Genomic DNA, 24,423 nt, shown 5'->3' on the forward strand with positions numbered 1-24,423 from the left:
GCATTAGTTCACCAATTAAAAGACCTCCTTGCCACTCTCCCCGCCCCTGTGATCCCCTCCACAAGAGCATCCCGAACGCCATACATTCAGAGAGACTTCCGATGTGCCCCAATTTCAGGAATCAGCTTGGCCATTCTGGTTAAGGTATCATATCATCAGCCAGTTCCTGCAACATCTCCTCCCTTTTGACTTTCTTCTTCTTTGTGGTTTGAGACTATTCAAGCCCTATGTAAACTCATCTTGGAGAGTCTCTGCCTGTGTGAATGGGACTCCCTTGCTGTCAAACTCAAACCCCAGGACAAGTCGATACTGTGGGGTCCTGCTCTTCCTTCATCACCCACACGGGGTGATCAAATACTGATCTGAGTCAGAAGCTGTGACTCCTGGTCCAGCTGCTGCTTCAGCTTGCTCTGTGACTCTGGCTCCAGCTCCCACTTGGACCCATCTCTCCCCTTAGGACCTATGTTTTCTCTTCTACAAAATGATGCAGTTCAGCTAGGATCCCTATAAGGCTCCTTCCATTGCTAACAATTTACATGTCTGTAGTCTCTTTTAAATCCAGAGGAGTCAAACTCATAGCCAGCAAAACTCCGTAGAGCAACCTGAACCAGATTAAAATGGCAATGAGAAATGTTTGCCTGAATAAATACAAATACAATGCAACACAGAGAATTTGAATTTGTGGTTTTCTAAGTCAATATGTAGCATGCAGGGATCCTCTTCTAGTGGAGTTGGACACCACTGTTTAAACCCATAAGGACTTTGTGAGCCAGAATTCACACCCCGTGTACGACAGGGGTTCTTTCTTAAGGGCTGAGAACTTAATTTATTTTTATAACTATATTTCAACATGATGAGTTTATTTTGTAGCCGCATGTGCTTTATTTTATGCATTTGACAACATGATTTTGGAAAGGGTCCCTGGACTTCACCAGTCTCTGACACTAAAAATGTCAGGGACCCTCATGTACAGCCACATTCAGGGCATGGGATTGTGCTTCCCATACTATTTATGCTCCTAAGAAAGACATCTGATGACATGGCTATGAAGGAGGAAGACACTGTAGACAAAAAATTCAGAACAGTCTTAAGGTAGCATCTGACTGTGCTACCAAATGATGCTCCCAGGGTGTCAGAGAGAGAGACAGAGAGAGACAGAGAGACAAACAGAGGCAGACAGAGTGACAGAGATAGAGACACAGAGAGAGACAGAAGCAGAGAGAGACAGAGACAGAGACAGAAACAGAGAGACAGAGAGAGTTCCTATGAGAAAGGGACGAAAAGAAGGATCATAAGGAACGATAAAAACACGTGGCCAGCGTTCCACCAAAATCGGAAGCTCTCAGTGCCTACTGGTCACTCCCATCCTAGCAGGACTGCCATGCCCCCCTCATAGTGGCCGAGGCATGGGGAGGGGCAGCCAGCCTGCATCCAACATCTGTTAGGCCAGAGTCCATTAATGTCCAATTGCATCCCTTTGTCTTCCTGTTATTCAACTCCACTTCATTATCAGGATCTCAACCAGGGATTAATCAACTGTCCCTAGGGATGCAGGGACTCCAAAGTCACAGGGAGAACAATGTATGTGTGTGGGAGGGGGGATTGAAGTGCTCAGGAAAAGGCTCACAATTTGTAAGTGCTCATCAATAATTTAATTTAATGGCAAATCTGAATTCCATGTTGACATAATCCATATTTCAAAAGGAAGGAAAAAATAGTCCAATCTTTCTCCCCAAAGAATCCAGGAATCCTATGAGTATGGTGCCCAGTTTCTTTTCTCTTCACAGTTTATTTACTTGTATTTTATTTTTTAATTACATGTAAAAACAATTTCTAAGGGTTTTTTTTTTAATTTTGAGTTTCAAATTTTCTCCCTCCCTCCCTCCTCATCCCTTTGTTGAGAGGTGGTGCCTGGTTTCTTTAGATCTCTCCACCGCTGCCAGGAATCAGAAACAAGCTGAGGGAAATGAAATATGAAATTTAATTGTTTTCCCCCTATCAATCTCATGTTTTTGTTCTTTAATTAATAAATTAAATATTGACCAAAACAAATGAAATACCCAGGTAATTTTGACAGATGGATTGCTAATTATTAGTCTCATAAGGGAAAAAAGAACTCTTCTTCTAAACTTCCTAGAATATAAACTCTTTATAAATTGGGATGATACACATTTGGGTAATGTATACAATGATTAGTTTACACAGACTTTAAAATCACAGATTTAAATGTGCTATCCATACCTAAAGATCACATATGTATGATATATTATTCATGAATTTGCATAATAAGCAATGAAGGACAAATGCTGAATTCATTTGCTTAAGGCTCAATTCAATCTATTAAGAATTAAATGAAAATATTTTATATGTATGGTATATATTTTGAAATGTTATCAATATTTCTGGTAGAAAATGGGTACCAATATTCTTACAAGAAAATTTCTGCTCTGGAATTATATTTGTTAGAACCTTCTACTTTGTTCTCATTTATCTAACAGACTAATCAGGGGGTTCAGTGTATGTAACCAACATCATTTGGAAAACTTTGCTTATTCTGTTAAAGCCAAATTTTCATTTACTAAGATGCTACCTAAACACGTCACCTCCAAATCACCATCAAAGCAGATAATTTTTAAAATATTCTTACAAAAAAGAGTTTTGCTTAATTCTGGCTACAAATGCTGATGGCTGATACTGAAAATGATTATCCAAGGGGAAAGGTCGTTTTTGTTCTCTGCCCTGACTGTTGTGATTCTTTTGGGGACAGCTAGGCTGCTCCAGATGGTGCGTTGTTAGGGCTGGACAGACATGGCTTTGGAGAGACTTCAACAGATGAAAGCAGTAATGTCAGGATTTTACCAGGATTTTTCCCCCCTCTCTCCCTGCAGTTCCCAGGGTAGGAAGGTGCTGAGACAGAGGCAGGGGGACGCCAGCCCACCTGCTACCACCTGTTCAATCCTCCAGTCTTCTGCTATAAATTCTCCTCCTCTCAAAGATATTTGTGTTTGCTACTAAGGAAGACGTGCGCTCTCTCTCTCTCTCTCTCTCTCTCTCTCTCTCTCTCTCTCTTTCTCTCTCTTTTCATGAAAGAATATATCCTTCTGAAAAATGACGTTTTCCTTGAGGACCCAAAAGGACCTCTAATCAACCAAACTAAATTTATTTCATGCCTGAAAGTACTACGGAGGAGAAAAAAAAGCCTTTGTTGTTTAGAACTTGACTTTGGGAAGATGGAACTCTATTCAGCATCTCAATTTCCCTTACATTTAGGCAAGTGAAGAAACATCAAGCTAGAGATCCAGTTGGACAGAGCCTTGAACCCCTGCCTTAAGAGAGCAAACTCCTCTCCCGCAAATGAACTGCTTTTCTCCTAAGTTCCCTTCTTCAGTGCTCAAGTGGGGGCACATTCAGAACAGGTAAAAACAGTTTCATCCTGAGAGAAAAGATTTCCTCGCCCCTTCCCTTCCCTACTATTTCTTCTTTGCTGTTAAAACTCTGGGGGTAGGGTGGGGCTGTGAATCCAACTTCCTGAAGTATGAAGTCCTGCAAACCAAACTCCCTGGATTCCACTTTGGAATCTGAGCCCCAGTGCAAAGGGGGCATCGAGTGTGTGGGGAAGTGTGGTTCTGAAAGGATGGAGAGTGCTGCCCGAAGGAGGCTGGCAGCCAACGCCAGGGAGAGGCGGCGGATGCAAGGGCTCAACACAGCTTTTGATCGCCTAAGAAAAGTGGTCCCCCAGTGGGGCCAAGATAAGAAGTTATCCAAGTATGAAACCCTGCAGATGGCCCTCAGTTACATCATGGCTCTGACCCGGATCCTGGCTGAAGCAGAGAGATACAGCACAGAGAGGGACTGGATTAATCTGCACTGCGAACACTTCAATCAGGACAGCTACCACGCGCTGGTCGGTCCCAAGCTGCCGGGTGAGAGTGAGCACTATGCTCAAAGACTCTTTGGCTATCAGCCCGAACACTTTCAAATGGCCAATTAAGACCTTTGGGTGCCTCCTCATTAGTTGATCATTGCTGGAAGCTAGCAGATCAAGCAAAAAGGTTGCAGGGGTTGAGTCTGTCCAGCTTCATTCCCTGAAGTGGATTCCTAGAAATAGATTTTGTTTGGGAAATGTTGCATCTCTAGAAGAAGTTTAGCCAATTTATAACTTTTTTTTTTTTACCAGAGCTTATCAATCCAGAGGATTTCATGACCTTGTTTTTCTTCCCTTACTGACATTTATGTAGAAATGATAGAGCATAGAATCAATCTTTTGAATCATTCCATTGCTTGCTGTGAAAAAGTTAAATGAATTGATCATGCAAATTAGTTCTAGGACATTTTTCTCCCTCTCCCCATCCTTTTCCTGACTGCTTTGAGGAAAAATATTCAACCTTCAAGAAATAATAAGATAAGACTGTCCTGCAGCTTTAGTCCTCAGAGAATGAACTTGTGTAAACTTTGTAAGTTTGACATGTTTCAAACCAAGTTATGGAAACTCCAAGCTTTTGTTACATGTATATTTCTTGTCTATGCTCAAAATGGAGCTGATTCCACCTTGGGCAATTAATGTTAACCTTTACACTCATCAAAATAAATACCTTTATGCTATAGTGTGAAGTCTGTGTGTGTGCATGAGGAAAAATCTTAGACTTTTTTCAGAGTATTATGGGCATAAATTCTCTGTATTTTTTAAACCAGCTTCCATATAGGATTTAAAATATAGATTTTTGTAAACTGAATAAAATATAGCCTTTCCTTTGTTTCTTTTTTATATTAGTACTGCACTCATTTCCTGAGAGTCTTGCAACATGCCTCCATGGCCACTGGTGCTGCCCACAACACTGATTTGGGTAGAAGGTCCACAGAGTTTGAGAGCAGAAAGGGATTTCAGAAGCTATCTAGTCCAGAGGAGGAATTGCCCTTATGACATCCCTGACAAATGGTAACCCTTCCTTCCTTTGAGACTTGCAATGATGGGGAACTAATAACTTTATGAAGCAGCTCATTCTACTTTGGGGACGCTGTAACTGTTAGATGAATATTTGATCTTTCAGCCAGCTTTAAAATTCACCTGTGCTTGTGTGTGTGTGTGTATTTATATTTACTAAGTAATATTTACCTTTCAAACAACTGCACTTAAAGCTTCCTTACATGGTTTTCCTATTTTGCTTCTGATGTAAGAATGATGTCATTTAATTTACACAAATACTCAGAAACATACTTTGAATTGCAAATGGGGAGAGGGAGAGGGAGAAAGAGAGAGAGAGAGAGAGAGAGAGAGAGAGAGAGAGAGAGAGAGAGAGAGAGAGAGAGTACTAGGAAGAGAAAGGGGGAAGTTCTACCTTCAAAACTGACAGAAGGAGTTGTTGGGCTAAGACTGCTGTCGGTCATCCACATATCTGCTAGCTTTGTAATAAATGAACCCAATTCTTTAGTGTAAAGAAATAATGTCATGGTTGATGGCACTGTTTATCTTTATGGAGAACTTACAATCAGCAAGAACCCAGAGTCTCATTTCTCTGTACATTTGAGATTTGTTAAAAATGAAATAAAATGAATTAGATTCTGAATTTAGAAGTATAAACTCTGCTTATGCCTAATTTATCTCCAGTTTGCAATTTGATGACAGTGTATGGTACATTCACAGCTCTGCCTCAACTGTCATTAGGAAATAGGAATACCCGCAGTTCACAAGCAGGGAAAATGCCTTCTTTAATCCTTAGGCTTAAGCTGAAAAAAAATCATAAAACTGAATTTGTATGAAATCATCTAATAACTGATACTCAATATCTCCCTTTCAAATCACTTGGGAGGGACAAATCTATGACTACTCTGGGCTCCAAATTTCCATTGTTAAAATTATAAAGCAAAATGTCTAACCTTTTGATGACAGTTGCCTGGTATAGGTGGGAGGTGTATGGGCACAACAATGACTAAAATACAGAGATTCTGAGATTGTTCTCTTCTCCATCACTACCACCAAACTGGCTAGTTATTCAAGATCTCTCTGCTTCTCTAATACACCCATGGAATGAGTAAAATAATCAAATTACTTAAATTTTTAAAGAATTATAAAGAATAGTGCTACGTATGTCACAAATTAGGAGGGTGAATGAGAAAAGTCTGAAAAAGATCTCCATTAGGGTACACTGTCTATATCATTTTACATATTCTTAATCATTCAGATCTTACCTTTGGTGTGTTTTTATCTGGGTAACCTTCAGTTTCTACATTTATAAAATGAGGTGGTTAGGGTTTGAGGTCCCTTCTAATTCTGGATCTACAAGCCTATGATTCCTTCATCTAGATATGAAAACCTCATTACCAGGTCCACCACAGAGTGATGGATTTTTCAGCCATTAACGACTCTTCAAGAACACTAAGTCACAGAGGGGTGGCAATCTGTGTCAGTGAGGGACATATCTATCCAGACAAAATTTTAGAACCATTAAATATAAAAGTGTTTATATCCCTGATCATGAAGCTGGTGATGGACTGCATGCTTGTTGCCCCCAGATCTAGCCAAGTTCAGAGGGGCTCACTACCAGGCTGGCTTTGGGCTCATAACTCATTGGGCCATGGCAATGCTTGAAGACCATCTAGGTCGAGAAGGGGAAGGAGAAATCAAACATCTTGGAAGCGCTGAGGAGTTATGTGCCTTGCCTTCCCATCTAGGTTATACACTATGGGCCACCCTTTCTTTGTATACCACTGAGCCAGAAATCACATGGTCAGTAGAAAGAGATTTGGATTTGGATGTATGGTCAGGAAAGGGCTACATTCAAATTCTAGGTCTGATGAGAGTTGTATGATTTGTGGGCAAGTCACTTCCCTTTTAAGCCTCAGTTTCTTCATTTGTAAAAGGGAGGCAATGATTCTTATAATATCTACTTCCTATAATTGTGAAGAAAATGCTTTATGCATCTTAAATCACTGCAAAAACATGCGTCATTAGATTAGGGCTTTGTATCTAACAAGCATTTAACAAATGTTTCTTGAATGTTCTGTTACTGATCATTCATAGGATCATAGAATTTCCGAGCTGGATGAGACTTCTTTCATTTTATAGATGAGGAATCATGACCTCTGCTGGGAGGCTGGAGAGTGGACAAAGGTGATACAGAGAGAAAAAGTAAAAAGAAGGACCAAGGGACACATGCCAATAAGTACTAAATGGCAGCTAGGTAGCGCTGCACTGGATAGAGTGTCTTCCTGAGTTCAAATCCAGACTCAGACAATTCCTAGCTGTGTGATCCTGAGCAAGTCACCTTACCCTGTTTGCCTTAGTTTGCTCATCTGTAAAATGAGCTGGAGAAGGAAACAGCCAACTACTCTAGTATCTCTGCCAAGAAAACCCTTTGGTATTAAAGAGTCTGATGCGACTGAAAAACAACTGAACAACAATAAACCAATACCAGGCTCTTTCCTCTGAGGACCGAACAGCTACCTGCCCTCTGAGGAATGGCCTTCAGATGAGGAATCATCCATTAAGGTTCAGAGGGAAAACAGGTAAACAGTGAAGGTTGGTATTGGCCAACTCTGTGACCTGTGACAGTAGAAAAGTGTTGGATATCCTTGTGGTCCATGTGAGGTCTGGGGGCCTCATCCTAACTTCTGCTTGCACTGATGAATCAGGCCCCCTTACACCAAGGGTGGCCACATTTCCCCTTATGGTCCTAGGGGCATCCTTGAAGGGTTATGGGATTCTTCTGTATTGGCTATTCCAGCATGTTCTCCCCAGTGTTAACCACTAGTGAGTAGAACTTCAGTATCACTTCACTGATTAACATCGATTAGATTTTACTAAGGGATATTTACTGAGATTTAGCAAGCAGTACAAACTATTTATGCAAATACTAGGGATACTATCTCCTGATACCATCCCAGGCCCTGGGACAGTTGCTATAAAGCATTTGCCCCACCACATTCTAGCAAAGCCTGTGGACAGAGTCACTCCCTTGCTTGTAGGAACTGGCATCCTGGCTTCTGGGTCAGTCTACTGTTGGGCTGGGTTCCACTTGCTCCTTAGGGCTGTGCTGGCCAACCAGGCAAACTCTACCATGGACTCCAGCTCCCAGGTCTCTTGTGATTGATTCTCTTTACCTTCTGGAACTCATATGGTCATAGGCTAGTCTGATACTCCTAGACCTAAGAGAAAGAAAGAGGCCCTATATTCATGGACCCAGGTAGGGAGATTAAGGGCCAAAGCCTCTCTCCATATCCAGAAGTTTAAAGCATGCTGTCCTCCCTCCACTGCAACCAGTGCAGAGAGAAACAGGCTCACTTAAATTGATGGATTGTTTTTGTGACTTGTTTCAGTCATATCCAACTCTCCATGACCCCATTCAGGGTTTCCCTGGCAGAGATACTGGAGGGGGTTGCCATTTTCTTCTCCAGTTCATTTTACAAATGAGGATACTGAGGCAAACGGTGAAATGACTTGCCCAGGGTCATACAGCTATCTAAAGTCAGATTTGAATTCAGAAAGATGAGAGTTCCTAAGTCCAGGACTGGTGTTCTATTTACTGTGCCACCTAGTTCCAGATCAGCAGCCAATCAAAAGAGCATTTCTTCAACATGTAGTTTGCTGACTGAAGACAATTTGCTTTCTCTGAAGACACATCAAGATCACATTGGCCAAATGCTCTGTGCATATTTGGGAGAGCTGGGCTTGTCCAAACCCTTAATGCTCTCAGAAGGTAAAATAATGTAGAGAAATTCAGAAATCAGAGGCAGGAAGTATGGTGAAGATCGTGTGGGCCAAGAGTGAAGGATGAAGAGACAGCAGTGACGTGGTCATCTGGGGCCATCTATAGGCCATCTGAGCAGGAGCATGAGAAAGGTGTTTTCAGTTAGCTAGACCTGAGGGAGCGTGCTCTCCCTCTGCCAAAACCAGCAGGTACCAGTTCCTTGACCAGTCTTAATTATAATTTCATCTTTCAAAAGCTGGAGGAAACAAATGAGGAGAACTGTTACTTTGTAGCTGATTCTCCCATTAAAGGAAGAACAGAACTGGATATTGCAACTGAAGGGATGTTGGGGGGGAATGAATCATCCACCTTAGCACTGATGATAGAGAAAAATAAAGCCAGGTGTTGTGTAGCCCAGTCTAGATTTTGCAAGGGTAGATTTCCAAAGATAAAGGATAGGAAGGATGTTGTGGGCTAAAATTCCACAAGGGTAATCAGCCTCCAGAGGGAAGGGAAACTCTCAAGGATGACATTTTAAAGATACAAAGAAAGCCCATTCTGATGAGGAGGAGAAGGATGGGATGTTGGGGGCAGCTGGAGTCATAGAGCACTAGCCCCAGAGTCAGGAGGGTCTGAGTTCAAATTTGACCTCAGACACTTACTAGCTCTGTGACCCTGGACAAGTCAATTTAACCTAGGTTGCCTCAAAAAATAAAAAGGGAGGGGAAATTGTCTAAAGAGACTTGGTATGGACAAGGAATTCATCAGCTCACTTCTACCAACATTGGCACTTGGCCCTTCCTTCAGGGGCCAAGAAGAACAAATCTATTTCTTCTTCTACATGGCAGCCTTTTGAAATTCTTGAAAATAGCTTTCATGCCCCTTCTCTTCTCCGAACTAAAAAACCCAGTTCTCTCAACGAGTCCTCATATGGCATGCTTTTCTGGTCAGTCTTTTCTGGATAGTCCTTATTTAATCAATGTCTTTTCTATGGTGTGATGCCTAGAAATGAAAACAATACTCTGGATGTGATCTCACTAAGGCAGAGAAACACAGGCCCGTCACCTCCCTGGGGATAGCCTATAGGCACTCTTTTTTTGGGGGCAAGCTGAAGCAATCGGGGTTAGGTGACTTGCCCAAGGTCACACAGCTAGTAGATGGTAAGTGTCTGAGGTCAGATTTGAACTCAGATCCTCCTGACTCCAGGGCTGGTGCTCTGTCCACTGCAACCACCTACCTGCTCCACAGTCTCCCTTACTGTTGTTTGAGATGTTGCAGCTTTTTTGTTTCCTGAATCATTCTGTTGACTCATATTGAGCAGTCAGTCCATTCAAATCCCAAGAGCTTATTCAGGCTCATGGTCATCTACCCATGGGACCCTTGTTTTGTGCTTATGAAGGTGATTCTTTGACCCTAGCTGTAAGATTTTACTTGATCTCTTTTTAATCTCCTCTGATTGGATCCAGTCCAGTGGTCTAACTTGTCAAGATTTTTCAGAATCTGACTCCAGCATCTAATATGGAAGGTATCCTTTCAAGCTTTGTAACACCTGCAAATTTAATAAGCATGTCATCTATGATCTATCCAAGCCACTGATAAAAACCTCAAACAGCACAGGGTGAAGATGATTTTAATATTCCCTACTCAATTTAAGCAGCATTTACTTAGTCTATTGTGATCGGGTGGGTATCAGTGATTGTATTAGTGAATTAAGCAGAACAGGATTAAGTTTGAATTAGTTGTGTTCGTTAATGCTGTTAGGATAAGAGCTTTGATTGATTAATCTACTATGTACTGATGATTATATTAATTGTATTTGACTTGTCAGCTAGATTCACACTGTTGGGTCTGTAATAAGAGTTCTAAGTGTGATGCTGGCCCCTGCTCCCAGTGAAGCGATTGAAATAAGGTTCATTTGCCTCTCCACCCCTATGAGTCACCCCTACCTACTCCTTTTAAACCTTTACTTCAACACCACAACTTCATTGAAATCTGGGATACTGTTGACCAAACACTAGGGTCTTATGACCTGTGGGAGGCCCCTGTTGGATGAATCGTGGAAGGCCCAAAACTTTGTTGATGGAGTCTCATGACCTATGGGAGGTCTTGTGACCTGCGGAAAGTTTGATTTGGTGATGGATGGACATTTCCCTTAGTCAGCTATAAAATTTCCCCACTTTTGGGATTGACTGATGGTATGTAAGGAGGATTTCGTTATCCTTTTAGAGTTTAGTTTCTCTATCCATGGCCAAGGATTTCTAGTTTCCAGGTGTTAGATAACAACTCCCAGAATAGCCCCAAGTATTCTAGACAGTAGTTCCCAGAATTGTAGTGACAGACAGTCATATTGAGCCAGTGCCATAAGATATGGGAGTGACATAATTGGTATTTACTACGCTTGCGCAGAATGATGATATTGCTAAAGATAACCTGTGAGCTTAATGCTGGCAAGATGCCTTCTTTCTCTGGTGCAGTATAAAAGTAAGGGGGCCTTGGTCAGTGAAGAGGGACAACCATAAGGGAATCTGTGTGTGCCTCAACTGGCCCCCTTTAAGGCATAAGGGGATTTAGGGGAGTACACAAGTATGCCTGTCTTAACTGAGCCCATTGGGATATAGGGGTAGTTCCTCCCCTTTTCCCAGGCCACTGTGAGAAGGGTGATTAGGGAATGCTGTAGGAGCCAGTTCTCCCAGCAATCGTTTAGGAAGACGACTAGAAAAAAGTAAGATTATTAACTCCTGCCTGCCTGACCAGATCAAGAGTGAACCTGTTAGATAGAGACTAGAATCCCCAAACTCCAGTGACTCCTGTGTGTTTTCTGTGAAACACCGATTATGCAATTATTCTGACTTTGGTAATTTCTCAATGACTATAAACACAATTTTTCATCAAGGAGAGGGGACCTTGATAAAGAAGGTCTTGGACACAATTAATTAGGGACCACCTTAGGCACTACTTAATAAACTGATTGATCATGCTTGGAGCATGACCTCATGTCTGTTTCTATTGTTACAGGTTGGAATTTTGTGGCTTGTTGTAGGACCAAAGTCAGATCCCCGGGTTACTCTACTATCTTCTATAACTGATTCCTCTTTGAGTCTGGTTATTCAACCACTTGCTAATTGATTTAGTCACTATTGTATGGCTATTATATAGCCCACATCTCTTCATTTTTGGCATAAGAACCAGATGAGAAGCTGTCAAATAGTTCATTGAAATCTAGGTACATTCTGTCTCTACAGTCCCTGAGCACACCCCTTTCCCTTCCCTCCCACCCGAGTCTAAGCATTCTGTCAAAGGCATGCAGGGTTAAGATAGGTTTCAAATGACATGTTGATGAAGCCATGCTGTTGGTGTTTCCTTTTTAAATGTTTACTAACCATCAATTTATTAATATGTTTTAGAATTTTTCCAGGAATTGAAGTCAAGTTCATTGGCCTACAATTTGTAGTATCTTTTTTTTCTTTCTCAGAGAGTTGAGACATTTACCCCATTTCCAGTCATGAGACTTCTTCCACCCCAGGCTTTTTTTATTTCTTACATGGACTATTGGAATGGTCTCTTAACTGGCCTCATGTCTCCTGAAGGCAGTAAACATTCCTTAAGAACCTCCTACAAACCAGGCATTGTAAGGAGACACAGAGAAAGGCACAAGATAGCTCCTGCAATGAAAGAGTTCAGTCTGCTGGAAGAGACAACATGCAAACAACTGCGTACAAACAAGTGATGAATGGGAGAAACAGGAAAAGATCAGCAGAAGGAAGGCACTAGGATTAAGAGGAATTGGGAAAGATCTCATGTAAAAAGTGGCATTTTAGGTGAGACTTGAAGGAAGTCAGAAAAGTCAGGAGGTGGAGGTGAGGGGGGAGGGTATTCCATGCATAGGGGATAGCCAGTGAAAGTGTTAGGAGACAGGAGGTGGAGGATCATGGGAGAGGAAGAGCAAAGAGGGCTGTGCCATTGGACTGAAGAGCACAGGTGGGATAGAAGGGCTAAGACGACTGGAAAGGAAGGTAGGTAAGGTGAGGAAGGGCTTTAAACACCAAACAAAGGATTTAATATTTGATCTGGAGGTGACAAGTGATGGGCAGGGAGGGGATGGTCAGATGGGTTAGGGAGTGCCTTTTATTAGAGATTATCTTGTCCAAAGCTTTCATTTTAGGGATGAGGAAACTGAGGCCTGTAAAAGTTACGTTTGCTGCCTAAGATTGCACAGGTCTAAGTAGCAGAGGTGGAATATGGATTATCAGACTTCAAATTTAGTACTCTCTTCACTGTACCAGGCTCCAGGGCTTAACAAGAAAGCTTCATTCAGCTCAGGCTGGCTTAAACTCAATGTAAAATATACCTTTTAATCTATTTTGCAGAGATAGAAGTTACCCCTTGACATTGTTTCCCCTTTGGTCTAACCTAATCACTTCTCTGAGATATCCCATTCTAAAAGGCAGGTTTAGGAACCATCACAATCTATGGCCCTATCTTCTGATATATTCTCACAACAGGAAAAAGTTCTTTGCTGTACAATTGAAATATTTATCATTAGTAGAGGAGATTCCAAAAAGTTTGTGTGCTTGAAGGAGAGGGCCTGAAAGGAGGCATGGAGCTTCTGACCTGTGGGACCCTGGGATCTGGGCCACATCCTTTTTGCCCCTCTTTTTACCACTAGTCTGGTTTTCCTCAATAATCTCCCCCCTTCTTGAAAATGTTTCCCTTTTTTGCTCCCTAAGTACCCTCTTTTTGGATGACATTATGCCCCTACCTGAGGGCAAGTGCTGCTATATCAGGCCCAGAGAGGCTCTGAAGTTGTGTCTACAGAATTAACACACACAGACTCCTGGTTCTTTCTGAATACCATATATGAATAAGCTTTAAGGAATATTTTTAGTGAAATATCACAGGTTTCCCAACTATTATTTCAAACAAAGAATGCTCAAGGCCAAATAAAACCATTGGATAGCAAGAAGGAAGTCTGAAATATTAGTCTAATGTAAAGTCCTTCAATGTGTATAATGAATCTGGGATAAAAACCAATTAGTTGACAATAAGCAAAACTTTATTCAAAGAAGAAACAGTCCGTCATATTTTCTAAATTGCTTTAAAATCATCAGTTTGAGCTGAACATGGATCCCAAGAGTTTTTTTTTGTTACTAAGCTGCTCAACTTGAAAAGCAAAGTTACCAAACAAAACAAAACCAACCAACAAAACTTCAAAAAAGCATGTCTAGAAAACAATAGCAAGAATGGTTGTTAATTACATGGTCTAAGGGTACATACAGCCCCCCCTGAACCTTCTGAGATGGGCCAGTAACATCTCATTGGTACAGTTTGCCCAAAGGTGGTGTTAGCTCCAAGTTCTACAGAAAACCCAGCATGCACAATATCAGCTAACAAGGAAAGAAACCAGAGTTATTTCACTTTTTTTCAGCAACATAGGCAAAATATACAGTACAAAAGTATTTTAATCATTTCAGAATGGTTACCTATCCTTTTTCTCCTTTGAGATTTTAATATCCAAAATATTGGAGAAAATAACTTGGTTCCAGTTTCCTCCCAAGGAGGCATGCCATATTTGAGAACCTTCTGGGGACTGGAGTGTTTTCAAGTGGACTGGGCTCATGTAGCTTGATAGAAAGGAAACATCGATGACATTTCAACTTTTGAGGGGAGGGTGAGGCAAGTAACCGACTGCTTTCAGGACTAGAACTGAAACGATGGTTTTCTTTTTTAAAGTACATCGTTTAGTTAGTCCTGATGTATAAAACACATTTGCTAAGGTTGAATTCAGATTGGGAAACATCTGAAATGAATGAAAACTATTTTGAGAAGAGACCAAGCCATGAGATACCAATCTTTCAGGACAGACATTGGTTTGTAATTCCCAGTGCCTAATCCCAGATTTCAACATGGAGGTCACTTAGTGAGAAATCACCAGAACCCACAACCAAGCTTCTTCATGACTATGTCTAGAATAGTGTATGGAATTATCCTGCACTACAGCAGAAAAGAAACCAGGGACTGCCTTTGGTCTTCCTATGGAAACTCAATCAAATCCACAGCCAGTAGCCAGGGGCCCCAAAAATCAGGAGGCAGAATTTAGACAAATGAACTCTTCCTTGAGACAGGCTGTAGTGTCTTGTTAAACAAATTTCCCTGGCTTATCTGGAAAAACAGAAATTTGTTTGTAAGAAAAAGGTAGGGCATTTTTTGAAGAGGGCTTTTTTTCCTTCTAAATGGTTTTACATATATGATTTTACATATAGAAGTTTCACCTTTATAGTTTATCTTGCCTGGAAAAAAGATAACAAAAAAGGTGGGGTAGGAAAAGACATTGGAATTTTCAAAATTACTTCAATCTATCCACATTTTAATTTGAAATTTGCATTTTAAGATTTTTACCATTTTTTTTACAAACTTGCCACTTTTGAGGGTTTCCACTGTGACAAACTTGCTCCATCACTTTGCATGCTGGGGCTGGGAGGAAGCAACAAATATTGGGAAAACTCAAGCACAGGAGCCTCTGAGATACTCCTTAAGCTAACTGTACCAGTGCCAGATGTCTCAGATTGAGAATCATCAGCTGCATAATGACATCTCTTATTACTTTTCTAGTGCATTTAAGTATTTTTCGGAGGGTTAAGTCCTTGAGAGGGATACTGGAGATGGAGAAAAATGGACCACGAAACTTAATGCAAAGTCATCACTCTCTACTACAAACTGAAGATCATCAGAAAACAGGATAAAAGGATCTTGGAAATCAATATGTATATTAATGAGATGTTTTTGGTATCTTATTTATACAAATTTGATTTATATACAACTTTTCAGGAATACATCTGTTGTGGTAATGAGAGATACAGTTGTACTACAGTTATCTCCACACCTTCTGTAGGGGTCGACACTTTGTCCTTCTGCTGCTTAAAATAGCAAAACTCTGACATTTCTTTGGCTGCCAGGGCACCTGACTAATTTGTCACAACAGTAACTGCAGGGCAATTGCCAAGCATTGGCTATTTTGGCCAGGAGTCCACTGGATCTGTGTAAGCTCTTCAGAGTTCCATGTTCACCTTGCCATGCCTGTACAGAACTAACCAGTGTTTCTCCAGGGGATTCAAACACCACTCAGCTTCACTGATAATCTCCATTATTTTTAGGTAAATGAGCCACCCCATCTTGCAAACACCATTTTCATGTTCTGCTCTTTTTTTATCATTACTGGAATATACACAACTGATTTTACCTTTTGAAGAGAGATAACTTCACAGAATGGGATGCTTTCCCCTCATTTCTGAATAATTCTAGACTTCTTGGATTTAAATTTCAAATGGTAAGAACCTGGCCTGCCCTTTGACTATTGCAGAGGTAACTTAACCAGGATGAACGATGCAGTTATTGACATAACTTGCATAACAGCACACATTTATGTAATTACTTGAATGACTCATTTTTGAAAATTATTTTTGAATAAGTTTGCAAATTCCAATTCTGCTCATTTCCCAAAGCAACCTTTAGATCTTGAAACCAGTTACATTCTGCAAAGAAAAAAGCAGATTTATTTGAAGCATGAAAATATTTTTCATTTCCATTTTAATATCTTGTTCAATTTTTAAATTTAGTAAATAATAAGCAGCAAATCCTTCATTTTCTACCATGATCTGATGGTCGTCTGCAGATTCCCTCCCCAGAGCAGTTTTTAATGCATGTTCATGGTTGGTATTAATTAGCATCAATTAGCACAATGTTCAGGAGTTTCTGATTCTTGCGATTTCAATTTCAATTTGCAGTTCTTTCTCAGAAGGAATTGGCCATTATTTATACATGAATCAGAACAGTGTGTCTACAGTGCTACAATACTGTGTGCTAACTGATGTAATTAGACAGAAATAAGGAGAACATAGATTTTCACATGTGTATTTTTTTTTTTTACTTTGAAGACACAATATTAGCAACTTTGTTAAAATACTGGTGAAGCTGGGGGTGCAGTCAGAGTCCAAAAGCTCTTTGGTATTTGCTAAACAAAGATAAGGCATCTAGGTGGCTCCACAGTGCATAGAGCACAGGGCTTGGAATCAGGAAGACTCATCTTCATGAGTTCAAATCTAGCCTTGGACACATACTAGCTGTGTGAACCTGGGCAAGTCACTTAACTCTGCCTTAGTTTTTCATCTGTAAAATGAGCTGGGGGAGGAATTGGAAAATCCCTCCAGCATCTTGCCAAGAAAACCCCAAATGGGGGTTAAAGGTGGACTTGACAATCCACCTTTTCTCCTCCTCAAAGGCAATGGAATTAGTTTTCTGAAATGTTGAACCATTTTAAATGACAAAGAAAGATGATTAGTAGTGAAAAGTTGTGCTCAGTTGTGTCCTCAACTAACCCAACATTCCTGTTCCTGGTGAAAGTGCTTTGGCTACCTTCCTAAAAGATCTGGACTAGTCTGAGCCCTGTTGACTCCAGGGTGACTGAGAGGAGAGCTGTCAGCTGATGACCCCACAGTGTCAGCACTGGGATTGCGTTCCTGATCTAGCCCACTCCCATTCCTTTCCCCGACCCCACCCCTTCAGTCAGGGTAGGAGCACCTACTCTAAGCCCTGGGATTACATCTTGAAGAATTTGTGGGTTCACAAATGGATGAAGAGATAGTTTAGAGATCTAAGTTCCCAAGCAGCACAAGCCCAGTTATGTGGCAGCCACTGCTGGTCAAAATGTCTTCTCTTACATGACTGACTTTTTCATTTCACAGTTACAGTTTCCTGCTGATTAGATTTGTGTTAGCGAGCCCCGCCTCTCTGTGAAGGCTTAGGGGCAGCTTTATTAGTGTGATAAGAGCTCTGGCTTTCTAAAGGTTTGGGAGCCGGACAGAGAAAGGAGGTAGAGAATTTGGGAGCTAGGGAGATTGATTTAGAGGCTTGGGGGTAGCATGAGGGGATTAGAGGAAGGGGCTAGTGCCCCCTAGCGAAGGTAGAAGAGGTATTTTTAAAAGAGAGGTGAGATGGCACCAAAGACAAACTGGATCTAAAAACTTTGCCTAGGGTCAGTCTAGGGAAGGGAGAGTCTATTTCTCTTTTCTTATCTTTCTATCACAAAGCTCCCTCCTACCAGGACTCAGAATTCAAGTTAGTACTCTGAGTGCTACATTAAAGGTTCACTCAGGGGTCTCAAACTCAACTGTCTTTTTAAAAGTTTCTATAGCTATTATTAATTTAAATATTTGTTTCTCTTCACAAAAACATTTATGTAAGATACTGTCATCACCTTCAAAAGGCTTCGTAATATGATTTGGAAGGCTCCAAACCTCTGAAGTAGCCCTGAACTGTAGGTTTGAGATTAACCAGGCTGGTCTGGGATCCTAACTACCATTTTAACATGATTTCTGGGGGGAAATGCATTTTGCATAAAAAACCAGCTGACTTATAAATGAACTTCTGGAATACCATCCATTTGTAAATTAGGGATTTCCTATATTGCAGTCCTACTGCTTGATTGTCCCATATTGCTTGATGGCATCATTTTTGACTTGGACAGTAGTATGAAGAAATTCACTTTATAAGGCTGGATTGTGGCCCTCGTACTTGCTACGTGTTCTGATGAAGAAAACAACACAAGGTCATAAAACCTGCTACTTTTGAACAGATATAATTCTCTGTATTTCCAGGCGTTTTGTGAGTGCTTTGTCCAGATTTCTTGCTTTCTCTCCTTTCTAGCCATTTCCCTTTTCATTAGGTAATGACAAAAGGCAGAGGAAGAGGGGGGAATCAGCACTCCTAGCAATATTATTGCCTTAGCAGATTGTGAAAGAAAATATCAAAGGAGGTCTTAACTATTTGCCAAAATGAGATCTGAAGGTTATCTGTGGATTTTAGTTACCTATATCCTCCCCACTTCTGATTTTGAGGCATAAACAAGAACTGGCTATGAAAAGCGCCTTTGGGGTGGTAAGGAAGAAGCAGAATTATTGAACCTTTATAGTATTTTTACCCACAAGGCCAGTTTGGCTGTACCAGCCTCTTTCAGACTCTGTGTCATTTTGAAAAAACAAAATTGATGTCCTACAAAGTGAACATGCAGTCTTTCATCCTTGTCATACGTATTCATGATAATTTAGCAACCACTTATTCCTCTAAGAAGACAATGAGTTAGAAAACAGTGTATCTGGCATGCATGTAGGTCCTTATGAAATGTTTGTCAATTCTTGGTTCAGGGTGAAAATGGTTCTCTATGGACATAATTCTACATATTGGAGCTCCAGTGATTCACACGGAATTTATCTGTTTCCCCTTCGCCATTCTCCAGAACTAAATTTCTCATAATTATATTCTACCTTTTGCATGAATTCTTTTTATAGAATCTCAAACTCACAGTTCTATACATCAGGGCACTAATTCACTTTTCCTACATCCAAACCACAAACTTGTGGGAGAGATTTTCAGGTTGGAGTACATTCTGAATCAGAATGCAGTCCCTATTGGTTAAAAAAAAAGGGCTCATTCATATAACAAATATTTATTCATTTATGGGTCATGTGCAAGAATGTGTTTTTGATGTTGGAACCAGAGGAATCTACAAATGGACCTTTCCCTCTAGTAGTTTCCATTCTGATAGTTTGATATTGTTATTAGTAGACATTAAACAAATAAATAATGATATGTAAAGACATCTGAGTTCTGAGATTCAAATGTGAAATCCAATAATGTCCCAGCTTTGGGGATTTGAGGGGTGTAGGATAAAAACGGTGTGTGAGAGGCTACTGATAGTAGGAGAGTCAGAACAGTGCTGCATATATGCCACATAATGGGCCTAGACATTAGCTGTCTCTTCTTACTAAAAATATGTTGAAACCTATTCTACTGATTATTTTTTTCTAACAAAAAATTTTCAATTTTGTAGTAGAAATCAATGAGGAAATAAGATTCCTTGGGTAGAAATTGGCTTTGTAGTCCATTTTGCTGCAGGGCATCTGTTCCATAGAGCATCACTATCTGTACCATGAGGTTTACTTGGACAAATAAAAAGTCTAGCATTTTTTTCCGAATATCTTAAGTAATTTAAGTATTACTCCTTAGTGATAGAGTATCTAGCATCTTTCTACCCATTTCTGAAGTAATTTCTAAAGTCAGAGAAGGTGCAGATGGAACCTCACTGAGAATCCCTTTCTGATTAAAGAACAGATTTTAGCAGCAGGAAATAACCCTTTATGCCTGGAGGAATGACAGTCATTTGTGGCCAGTTCATCTGTTGAGGGCAAGAATCATGCCCTGTTCATCTCTGTACCTTTCATGGCACCCTTCACATATTAAGAGCTCCACAAATGAATAGCTTTCCCCTGGGGTTCCTTGGATCCCTAGGCCTCTGTGGGAAGCTTGGGGAAAAGGAGATTAGAGACTTTCCCTAAAGCCAAGTGGCTGAGAACAGAGCCACACCATCAAATCATCTCCCTTCAGAATGAGCCCTGACCCAGGGCAGATTCTGCACTGATAGGCAGAAATGCTGGTTCCCCTTCCTCTCAGTTTTTACTTTAGAGTAACTGTTTCTCCTTAGATGCCACTTTTTAGCTGGGGATCTCAAAGCAGTTAAAAATATAAAATGGCTGTGTTCCCTAACAGCCCATTGCCCTAGTGATGCAATGAATTTTTCATAACTTCCTTAACATAATTTTCTATTTTCTTCTTTCCTCATTGAATTACATGTATTAAGGCTTTTGATGAGGTCTTTACTTTCTGATTTCTTTACGTGCTAAGTTGTTGCTGTAATATGAGATGACCTCTTCCCATTTTAGAAACAGTCATGTATGTTAGTAACTCTTTAGGTGATGCTCGAGATTTTTCAGCATTTCTCCATAGCTCTTCTTTGGCGAGTTCAACCAGTATACTAGCTCAATGCTACAAGAGTGTACTACATCAGGAATAAACTGGTTATGACATAGGTTGGAAAATCAGTCCTCGGTGAATATAATTTAGTAGTCAAACTCACAAATAGAAAAAAAATGAAGCAGAGCACATGATGGGCATCAATGCCAATCACCAAGCGGTCTGTGCATCACGTGATGTTAATTTACCTCCCTGTGTAGTTTTGTACGCCTATGATAAACACATCACTCATTCTTGGCAACTTATTGTGTAGTTCAGTTTGCCCGAGACGAAAAAGATGATGTTACTTCTTTACATAGATATGTTCTATGTCACCCCTCTATAATGCTATAACAGAGTGGATTTGATGAGCTCTCCTCAGATTACTACTATCAGCATGACTGGAGAGAGCAGGTCATGATCTCCTCTTGAATCTGGCGAGCTAGACCTATTCTAAGGGCACGGGGGTGCGTACCTTATAAGCACAAGCTGATTGCCTCTGAGAATACTTTGTGCAGCTCTATGCATCTCTAACACAGCATGGGGCGGACAGAGCAGTAGCTTTTGCCCAGAGTCATGGCAGACTACCGTGTGGCATTTTGGGTCTAATTATCCTGTGTCTCCTCATTTCTCTTGGTCACTCCCTTTCCTCCTCTGCTGTAACTGGGAGACTCCCCAGTCTGCTTGCTCACAGTTTTCCTTGCAACAAGTCCAGCTGTGTGATAACTTACTAAAAACTAGTTGCTTGGAAACCTCCCGGGTCTTGGCTTATCTCTTCTTGTTGATGACAGTGGGCTTCTCTTCTCTCAGCAGTCCTTCACCTCCACAGCAGGAGCCCTGAGGTTTTTAAAGTTCTTCACTTTCCACCATACTCTGAGAAGAGCACGAAAAGACCATTGTACTTTCCATAGATGAGAAGGCTGAAAAAATGTCAAGTCCTTTGCTGGTGAGGGATCCGTAGCGGCTGCCACTGGGTCGTACTGATATGGGCTGTGGAATCTGCTGGTGCCACTGGGCTAGGAAATCAGTAAGAGAACATGTTAGGCTCAGTTGCATTCAGACTACTCTAGAATATGAGGAGGAGGGCTGAATGAGAAATCAGGAAATGTAGATTCTAATTTCTGCCTTAGCCTTCTCATGTCTAGGCCTCAGAAGATACTGTGATTCTTACACTGCAGATGTCATTTGGCTTAGTAATTTTGCCTAGGGTTGGACACATTCAAAAATTCCAAATATGGAATCTGAATGTGGTTGAAAAGTGAATGCTAAACCAGTTTGGGTAGATCTGATATCAGGGTGGCATCATGCAGCAAGAGAACTTCTGGGGTCTGTGCTTTAGTTACCCTCTTGTCACATATGATCTCTAAGCCTGAGCTTCCTTTTCTCTGCACGCTATGTACTGGTAGGACAGCATGTCACATGGGGCATCGTGTCATGGGGTAGGGGGGAAGTTTTATACCAAATGATCTCACTATACTACTCGAGTAAATACCCTTTTCTAAAAACTAATGAAGCCTGGAGAACTAATTTACATGAGCCAGTTATCATGTGGGAAGCACATTGCTTGGGGCTTATAAGCTATAGCTGTAGATAAAACAATTTTCAACCCCTCCAGGGAGAGGTACCACAGAACTTTAAGAAGGCACTGTGGCCACACTCTGGGGACAAAACTCATCAGTGTGAATGTGAGCTAATGCCTCCAAGAATCTACATGCACTAGACAAAATAATTAGCATCAAAGTAATATAGTCAGCACCAGTAATTTCTGTTTCTATTACAAATCTCTCCATATTTTAGTGCTTAAAAAGCTTATAAATATAAAGAAACAGCCTTTTTTGACCACTAGATGGCATATATCTAGCTGTAACAAAGCTCTCAGTAGTGAAAAAAAAATCTTATCTTGTTGGATTAAAAAAAACTGGTAACAGAAGATACATTGTGGCACTCCCTCTTAGTGCTTCACTAAGGAATGTCAGGTAATGTTAAGCAAAATTGACTGATTAGAGCTTTATTTCATTGCCAATAATTTCTTGGTACTTGTAGATGATCTGTGGGTACCAACCAAGGGAATACTGATACTGATGAAATCACAAGACCTTGAAGTCCTGCAGATGATTCACAAATTGGATAATCACCCCCTCTCTGTTTTTCTGAAATAGCTGTCTCACTTAATAGTTCTTCAGTTCAAGTTCTTCAGGGTGCAGAAAATGCTTTGGTAGCTTGGTTGAAATCACTTTGAAAAATCTAGCTTCTAGAATGAAAAACCTAATCTGACCAGTTCCATTAAATAAACAAGCTGCCTGCTACAACTGTGCGCTAAATGACTAAATGCCATGCATTCCTTTTGGTTGCGTGTCTTAAAACAAGCACATTAGTCCCACCGTAGATGTCTAGCCTTGCAGTACATGACACGATGCCAGCTTCATTCTTGGCAGACAGTGTGTACCATCCGGCATCTGCTTTCTTGGCTGGCTGGATAAGGAGGCAGACATAACCTGTTGTATCTTGGTGCATGCTGAAAAAAGAAAAACAAAACCTTTCACCTGGAGATATTGCTGTACCTTTGGGCATAGGCTTCGGGGTGATCCCTAGTACACATTCCATTTTGGTTTCCATGATTTTTATGCAGGTGAAATCAGGATGAGGGAAGCATGGTGAAATAGATGGAGGAGGGTCTTGGAATCAGAAAGACCCAAGTTTAAGTTCAATCACTGACCTATACTAGACATGTGACCATGGCCAAGTTACTAAACTTCTGAATGCCAAGGCAACTCTGAAAGTATCTGATTATAAATCTTTGGGGGTGGAAGAAGTTTCCACACTGGGAATTCCTCTAGTCTGTTACAATCATATGGTTTTCCACCTTCCTCCTACCACCAAAGATATTTTAAAAATCAGGTTTAGGTAAACATTAATGGTACCCTTACAGAAGAAGTCACAAAAAGGTACAGTCTGGAGAAAGTAAGAAACAGCCTAAGACACAGTGGGAGGGGCTCAACAGCCACCTGTTTCCCACCCTTTCCATCTTAGGTCTCCTAGTCTGCATTTGCTTCAGCTCCAGTAGCTTCCGCTAACATCCTGCCTGGGCTGAGGTAGCCACTTTTTGTCCTTGTAGTCACAGCAACTTGTATACAGTAAGTACTTATTAAATGCTTGCAGAATGAATGGCACCTGGTTACTGTGAGTTTTATCATGGATCTCAGGAGTGTCGAATATTCCTTTTCTACTTAACGTACCTTGAGGACAAAGACTACTTCATTTCTTTGTAGCCTAAGTGCCTAGCATAGTCTGGCACACAGTAGGTGCTTAGTAAATGCTTACTGGATTGAGATGGTTAGATTTTTTCTAAAAGAACTTCTACTAGGAAATCTGGGAAAAGAAAACGAAGACAGAAGTAAAGAAACAGACTCACTTAGAGGACACAGATTTTTTTTTAACAACCTTATTTACACTTGAAGTCTAGCCACAGCATGACTTGGCTAATGGGGCATCCTCAGCCCCTGTTTAGGGAGAAAGGGTGGATGCTCAGACTTTTAGTTGGCAGGGCATGTGTATTTGTGCTGGTGCCATTCCAAGGCTCCCTCCATATGAGGGTGAGTACCCAGCTGGTCTCTTCTTCCTCCAAAGGCCTTTGGTACTTCTGTTCTGCTGCCTCTCGGTCCTCCTCCCCAGCCTCTCTCCAAGAGGAAGGCACTTCTCTATCTGGCTCCCACAGAGCTTCCCCTTGTATCCAGGTTATCCTACTCCAGTTTCTGATAGGCTAGGTGACTCTAGGACAGGGCCCTAGAATTCCTATCTTTGTTCCTTCCTTGCCTCTTTTCTCCAAGCTATTTGGTTTTTTTTGAAAACCTATTTACCAGCTGGTGGTTGAGCCTGGTTCTCTCCTTTGGCGAGGCTT

General features: G+C 41.0%; 2 protein-coding genes across 3 annotated transcripts in view; one reads left to right on the forward strand and one right to left on the reverse strand.

Moving 5' to 3' along the window:
* Positions 1–3,294: 3,294 nt before the first annotated feature.
* ATOH7 (atonal bHLH transcription factor 7) lies at positions 3,295–4,568 on the forward strand. The gene has a single exon (XM_072640145.1). The coding sequence runs from the start codon at positions 3,536–3,538 to the stop codon at positions 3,989–3,991; it is 456 nt and encodes a 151-aa protein (XP_072496246.1). The 5' UTR covers positions 3,295–3,535; the 3' UTR covers positions 3,992–4,568.
* Positions 4,569–13,715: 9,147 nt separating this feature from the next.
* MYPN (myopalladin) overlaps positions 13,716–24,423 on the reverse strand; it is a 116,267-nt gene continuing 105,559 nt past the window's right edge. For both annotated transcript variants that reach the window (XM_072628803.1, XM_072628804.1), the window contains 2 exons: positions 22,907–23,040; positions 13,716–21,541 (listed from right to left, as the gene is read on the reverse strand). In XM_072628803.1, the coding sequence (XP_072484904.1) occupies positions 21,372–21,541; positions 22,907–23,040 (304 nt within the window). In that variant the 3' untranslated portion in view covers positions 13,716–21,371. The remainder of the gene's footprint in view (positions 21,542–22,906; positions 23,041–24,423) is intronic.

Source organism: Notamacropus eugenii, chromosome 1, assembly GCF_028372415.1.
Source record: "Notamacropus eugenii isolate mMacEug1 chromosome 1, mMacEug1.pri_v2, whole genome shotgun sequence".
NCBI lineage: Eukaryota > Metazoa > Chordata > Mammalia > Diprotodontia > Macropodidae > Notamacropus > Notamacropus eugenii.